The following is a 7500-nucleotide window of genomic DNA, read 5'->3' on the forward strand; positions in this document are numbered from 1 at the left end:
GGGAGAGACGCTCACTCAGTCTGGCTCCGCGACTAAGCCATTATTGTCGTTAGTAGGGGGCTTAGTAGGTGGTGTCCTAAGTACGTTAAAACAGAACAGGCACCACTGAACACCACCGAAGTGACTCAGCAGCAGTGCAGGGTCTCCTCTGGTGTGTGGCCTCCTGGGGACCTAACATCGATGGTTCCCTGTGGACTGCCGACGCTGGAACTGCGACGGACGAACCCGGGTGTGGCCGTGTATGGGGGAATCTAAATGAGCGGCGTGGGAGTAATGCCACTGAAACGGCGCAGATGATGGGGCAGCAAAAAAAAAAAAAAAAAAAAAAGAAAGAAAATAATAATGATTCCTCTTGTTGTTGTGTCAGAATAAGAGGTCAAAGTGCCAAGTTTAGAAAATCCAAAAAAAATATAAATATAACAGTAAATGCAGTTTGCATATAATTAGGCTTCTTTTTTTTTTTTTTGTGCTCATCCCAGAGGTGCAATATTGTTTTAAACAAGATGACTGGAAAGAACTGAATTTTTCCTATTTTTATGCCAAATTTGGTGTCAACTGACAGAGTATTTGCAGAGAAAATGTCAATGTTAAAGTTTACCACGGACACACAGACACACGGACACACACACACACACACACACAGACAACCGAACACCAGGTTAAAACATAGACTCACTTTGTTTACACAAGTGAGTCAAAAACCATTGGTCAACAGATACCCCCTTTTCAATTAAACAGCAGACATCTAATACAACATAATGTCCATGGCCTCTCCAACAAGACATCACGAAAAAAAAAAAAAACTAAAAAGGTAAACCAACCCGGAAAGCAACAACATCATACAAAAAGTTGACGTCACAACACGATGACGTACTTCTCTCGTAGTGTTGCCACGTCAGAGTGGCGGGGCTGCTGTCCTCCCAGTCTCCATTGCAAGGCGGCTGGCGGTTGTTGTGGCAGTAGCAGTTGGGGCCCTCGTCAGCGATGTACCCGTCCGGATATTTCATCAGGGTGGTGCAGACATGTTGTCCCACGCAATCTTTCACGGCCTGGTGAGAGTCATCGTCATCGTTATCGTCATCATCATTTTATTTATTTATTCATTCATTCATTTATTTTACTCAAGGCCTGACTGAACGCGTTAGATTTTGCTGTTGGTCAGGGACGGGCGCAATAGCCGAGTGGTTAAAGCGTTGGACTGTCAATCTGAGGGTCCCGGGTTCGAATCACGGTGACGGCGCCTGGTGGGTAAAGGGTGGAGATTTTTACGATCTCAGAGGTCAACATATGTGCAGACCTGCTAGTGCCTGAACCCCCTTCGTGTGTATATGCAAGCAGAAGATCAAATACGCACGTTAAAGATCCTGTAATCCATGTCAGCGTTCGGTGGGTTATGGAAACAATATACCCAGCATGCACACCCCCGAAAACGGAGTATGGCTGCCTACATGGCGGGGTAAAAACGGTCATACACGTAAAAGCCCACTCGTGTGCATACGAGTGAACGCAGAAGAAGAAGCTGTTGGTCAGGCTGTTGGTTAACCGATCTGGTGTAACGCAGTATACGGATTTGTGAGAACGCAGTGACACCTTCTTGAACTGAGCTGAAAATAATCACCATCGTCATCATCACCATTATCATCTCTACCACCATTATTATCGTTACCATCGTTATCATCATCATCATCATCATTACCATCATCAGCACCTTCATCACCATCATCAACACCGTCATCATCATCATCATCATCATAATCATCACGAACAACATCACCACCTTCATCTTGACTACGTCATCTACAACAGCGAAATTGAGGAGGAGGAAAACGTATCCACCCTGTGAAATGTTCCATGTGAATGGATAACTCTAAAAAAAATCGGAAAAACTGAAGAAAAAGAAGAGGCAGGGAAGGAGGCTATCTTGGGAAGAGGTGGGTTCTAAGACCAGACTTGAAAGAGCTGAGTGTGGAGACCTGACAAAGAGAAAGAGGAAGTTCATTCCAATTGCAAGGTCCAGAGACTGTTGGCGGCCTACAGTCGAGTGTTTGAATCTGAGTATACGTAAACAGAGTGGATCCGAAGCCGATCGCAGAGAGCGAGATGGAGTGTAGAGGTGAAGGCAGCCACAGAGATAGGAAGGGGCAAATTTGTGAATACATTTGTAACGTAGAGTGCTGTTCTTATATATATATATATATATATATATATATATATATGAGAGAGAGTGCTGAAATCCCACCCCCACCTCCACCCCCCAATTTTTGTCCTCAGGGCTTCACCAGGAAAAATGTTGAAAGTGAAAGAAAAAAGGAGACGTTTCTGAGGGTGTGCGTGATGAGAGTTCCGGCATTTTCTGTCGCCCTCATCTCAGTTTGCCATCTCTCTCTCTCTCTGTCTCTCTCTCTCTCTCTGTGTCTCTCTCTCTCTACGCCTCTCTCCTCCCCTGTCAGTCTCTCTCTATGTCTGTCTCCACTAGTGGTCACTGTCACAATATCTGTCTGTTCAGTCAGCCTCCCCTACCTTCTTTACTCTTCCCCTTGTCCATTCTTCCTTCCGCTCTCCACCACGCCCCTACCCTATTGTCCTCGTTGTTATTCATCTATCGCGATATTGTATTGTACACAAGTTCTACGTTTATGTTTGCACATGCTTATGTAATTTTGACGTTGGTGTTTGAATTGACTCTCGCTTCTTTCTTTTTTTTCTTTTTTTTTCCTTTTTTTTCTCTTTTTTTTCCAATTATTATTTATGCCCAGAGGGCTGGATGTAAACAAGTACTTTGTGCTTACTCCTTTACCCTCGTAAAATAAAATTTCGTTCGTTCGTTCGTTCTCTCTCTCTCTCTCTCTCTCTCTCTCTCTCTCTCTCTCTCTCTCTCTCTCTGTCTCTCACCAACTCTGCCAGTTACCATGTCTGTCTGTCTGTCTGTCTCTGTGTCTATCTTTCCATTTCTGTCTGCAAGTGCACTTTGTTTTGCTGTCAAACTTGGATATAGTTTGGGTTTTTTTGTTTTGTTTTTTTTAGCCAAAGACAACCCTTTTTTGCTGCCGTGGGGTCTTTTCACCTGCAGCAAAGTGCGTGCTGAAGAAGGGTCCTCGGAAAGAGAGAGAGAGAGAGAATCCAGTCCGTAAATATAATTATGGGACGGGCGCAGGTCCGTTTTGCCTACACAGCTTCTTTCTCTGTCTCTCTCTCTCTCTCTCACACACACACATGTATGCACGCACGCACATACATACATACACACACACACACAAACATGCACACACACACACACACACACACACACACAATCACCCCCCCCCCCCCCCCCCCCGCCCCCCTACACACACACACACACACAAGGGGCAAATGAGTACGTAGGCTACCTGGGAATACAACAGGCGAATCGGGGTCTAAATTCGGTGACAGTCGAATCGGGATGTAAATTCGGTGACAGTCGAATCGGGATGACACCTGTGAGACTCGAACCCATGGACCCTGCCTGGCTTCCTGGTCGGCCGCTTCAGCAGCTGGGCCACACATACAGTTCCACGAATACTGTAACGTGTAAGGGAGTTAAGGGTCGAAACACCTCATTGAATGGGTTGGGGTTGGGGGGTGTTCTCTGAAGACCTGTGTACTGTCCAGCTCTCCATACTAGAGTCTCTTATCACTGAATCCTAATTGATTGGGCCGGGGGGTGGGAGGGGGGGAAGGGGAAGGGGGGGGGGTGGATGCTGTCCCCCAGACGCTTACATCGTCACTGTGATGACATTATTGTTTTTTTGTTTTTTTTAGCGAATGGCTGCTTGCTGCGTTTTTTGTGGGCTTCCCCCCTCCCCTCCCCTTCCCCCCCACCCCCCTCCTTGATTTACAATTGACCCTTGCGAGGGTTGGGGAAAGGGGGACGAGGGGGAGGAGCAGATGATAGAGGAAGTGGGGGGGGTGAGGGGGGCGCGTGGGGGGAGCGAGGGTAGTGCGGTGCGGAAGTAGTAGCACAGGGACAGAGGCAGTGACTGATGGTGGAACTACAGTCTGTCTGACTGTGAACTCGCTAACCAGTTGGGTTCATCACTTCCCCTTTGTGTCAGTGTGTGTCTGTCAGTGCGTGAGTGTGTCTGTGTCAGTGTGTGCGTGTGTGTCTGTCTGTGTCAGTCAGTGTGTGCGTGTGTGTCTGTGTCAGTATGTGTGTCTGTGTCACTGTGTGCGTGTGTCTGTGTCAGTGTGTGTGTGTCCGTGTGCGTGTGTGTCTGTCTGTGTCAGTGTGTGTGTCTGTGTCACTGTGTGCGTGTTTGTATGTGTCAGTGTGTGCGTGTATGTTTGTGTCAGTCAGTGCGTGTATGTCTTTGTCTGTGTCAGTGTGTGTCTGTGTCAGTGTGTGCGTGTGTGTCTGTCTGTGTCAGTGTGTGCGTGTATGTCTGTGTCAGTGTGTGCGTGTGTGTCTGTCTGTGTCAGTGTGTGTGTGTCTGTCTGTGTCAGTGTGTGCGTGTGTGTCTGTGTCAGTGTGTGTGTCAGTGTGTGCGTGTGTCTGTGTGTGTCTTTGTCTGTATGTGTCTGTGTCAGTGAGTGTGTCTGTATATGTCTGTGTCAATGAGTGTGTCTGTATATGTCTGTGTCTGGATGTGTCTGTGTCTTTGCATGTGTCTGTGTCAGTGTGTGTGTGTATGTCTGTGTGTGTCAGTGTGTGTGTGTATGTCTGTGTCTGTATGTGTGTGCGTGTATGTATGTGTGTGTGTGTGTGTGTGTGTCTGTTGGAAAATGTCTGATTGATGGCAAAAGTGAGTCTTATTGTCAGTGTGTTTCGGTGTTGGGGGTGGGGTGGGGGTGAGTGGGTAGGGGGCTGAATGACTGATGGTAAACGTCTGATAGTTTAGTGTTTGTGTGTGCGTGTGTGTGTGTGAAAGAGAGCGAGAGAGAGACCCACGTGTGTGTGTGTGTGTGTGCGTTTGTGTGTGTGAAAGAGAGAGAGAGAGACCCACGTGTGTGTTTGTATGTGTGTGTGCGTTTGTGTGTGTGAAAGAGAGAGAGAGAGACCTGCGTGTGTGTGTTTGAGAGGGGCGGTGGGACAAAGTGAAAGGGGTGTCTGACTGATGGCCAAAAATCTGATGGTTCAGTGTTTTATCTTCTTTTTTTTTTTTTTTTTTTTTTGTGGCAGTGAGGGGGTGGGGGGTTGACTGGTTGACTGATGGTAAAAGTCTGATAGCGTAAGTCTGACTGTTAGTGTGTGTGTTAATATGTGTGTGTGTGTGTGTGTGTGTGTGTGTGTGTGTGTGTGTGTGTGTCGGAGAGGGAGGGTGGGAGACTGGGTAGGCGGCTGAATGACTGATAGAAAACGTCTCATGGTGTAGTGTGTGTGTGTGTGTGTGTGTGTGTGTGTGTGTCGGAGAGGGAGGGTGGGAGACTGGGTAGGCGGCTGAATGACTGATAGAAAACGTCTCATGGTGTGTGTGTGTGTGTGTGTGTGTGTGTGTGTGTCGGAGAGGGAGGGTGGGAGACTGGGTAGGCGGCTGAATGACTGATAGAAAACGTCTCATGGTGTAGTGTGTGTGTGTGTGTGTGTGTGAGCCCCTGTGTCACACACACACACACACACACACACACACACACACGTGGGTCTCTCTCTCTCTCTCTCTCTCTCTCTCTCTCTCTCTCTCTCTCTCGCTCTCTTTCACACACAGACACACACACACACACACACACACTATAAAAATAAAAAAATTAATATAAAAAACCAAAAAAAACACGAGAAGCGAAGAATCGGAACTAGGACAGGAATCAAAATAATTCACGTCCAAAAAAACAACAACAACAACTACAACAAAACCAACTCCATCACGAAAACTACGTATGATGTGCGTCAAGCGACCCTGGCCATTAACACTTTGCTCTCAACCGCTCCCAGTTATTTCCCCAGGGGACCGGAAACCTGTGAAACCCACTTTCGGCCATTTCACGACTGCCATGACATTATAGCGGTGTCACGATCCAAAACTGCTCCCCCTCGTAATTCTGCGTCACGGCTCACTACTGTTCTAGGGCCTGGGAACGTTAGCTGTTTATGTGGGTCGTATTATAAATGATATTGTTTGAAAGTGGTAGAAAGCGAGCCTGTGAAAGTGTTCTTGGTGTCTGTGGGTTGTGTGTGTGCGTGCGTGCGTGCGTGTGTGTGTGTGTGTGTGTGTGTGCGCGTGTTTCAGTGTGTTTGTGTGTGTGTATGTGTGTGTGTGTGTGTGGTTGACAAATAGGGAGAGACACAGAGTGTATGTGTGGGTGTGTGGAGTCGTGGGTGGGTGGGTTGGGGTGGAGGTCTTTTTGCTATGGGTATAATAAATATGAAGGTTTCCTGCCCTTCCTCCCCCCCATCTTCCCCCCTTTTCGAAACAAAATGATAAACAGTAGTCCAGAAACCCAAATATGAAAACGAAACAAAATAATCTTACAAAATAACGCTGCGACTGTTATTATTCACTCTGAGAAAAAAAACCCAACTATTATCGGATATATCACTGGATGATAATTTGATACAAATGCATGATGTGTGTGTGTGTGTGTGTGTGTGTGTGTGTGTAAGAATGTTCATTCATTATGGATGGTCGAGCTGACAGATGTTATAAGCTGTTTTATGTTAGTCTCATTTTTTCTGCATTTGTGTTAATTATGCGCGTGTTGAGTATATCAATTTACACTTTGTTTGTTTGTTTGATCTTATGTCTACTGAAAATGTATTGTACCCCCCTGTCACAAGGACTGAACAGAAAAATGACAGTAAAACATCAAAGCGTCTCTGTCTGTCTGTCTGTGTCTCTGTCTGTCTGTCTCTGTCTCTCTCTCTCTCTCTCTCTCTGTCTCTGTCTCTCTCTCTCTCTCTCTCTCTCTACACTCGCCCTCCCCTTTATTTTAGTCAGGGTGAGAACAGCCGGAGAAGGCCAGGAAGTAATGTAAAACTGTGACTTCACAGCACGGGTGTACAATTCAGCACCTGCGTCTCTCTCTCTCTCTCTCTCTCTCTCTCTCTCTCTCTCTCTCTCTCTCTCTCTCTCTTATTCCTTCCTTCCTTCATTCATTCATTCATTCATCCTCTCTCTCTCTCTCTCACTCACTCACTCTATCTCTCTCATTACCAAATTCATATACATTATTGTCATTAATGCAGGTATCATGATTATGTACTTGTAAATGCTACTGTGCAATTGAGTGTATTTGAATTTCATGTATGTTTTTTCTATAACCTTTTGTTATCTTGTGAACATTTTGATTTCATTTCTTTTTGCCCTGAGGGCTGGATGTAAAAAAGCATATGCATGCTTATTCCACTTCCCTCATTAAAAAGATTCGTTCGTTCGTTCGTTCGTTCGTTCTCTCTCTCTCTCTCTCTCTCTCTCTCTCTCTCTCTCTCTCTCTCTCTCTCTCTCTCTCTCTCTCCCACACACACACACCTCTCCCACACACACAGACACACACACACACACACACACACACACACACACACACACACACACACACACACACACACACACA

The 7500-nt window shown here is 46.3% G+C and overlaps 1 protein-coding gene across 1 annotated transcript in view; it reads right to left on the reverse strand.

Annotated features, from left to right (window-relative positions):
* LOC143291292 (uncharacterized) overlaps positions 1 to 7500 on the reverse strand; it is an 18435-nt gene that overhangs the window by 9147 nt on the left and 1788 nt on the right. The window contains exon 2 of the mRNA XM_076601140.1: positions 875 to 1049. Coding sequence (XP_076457255.1) covers positions 875 to 1049 — 175 coding nt within the window. The remainder of the gene's footprint in view (positions 1 to 874; positions 1050 to 7500) is intronic.

The sequence above is a fragment of the Babylonia areolata genome, chromosome 16 (assembly GCF_041734735.1).
Source record: "Babylonia areolata isolate BAREFJ2019XMU chromosome 16, ASM4173473v1, whole genome shotgun sequence".
Taxonomy (NCBI): Eukaryota; Metazoa; Mollusca; class Gastropoda; order Neogastropoda; family Buccinidae; genus Babylonia; species Babylonia areolata.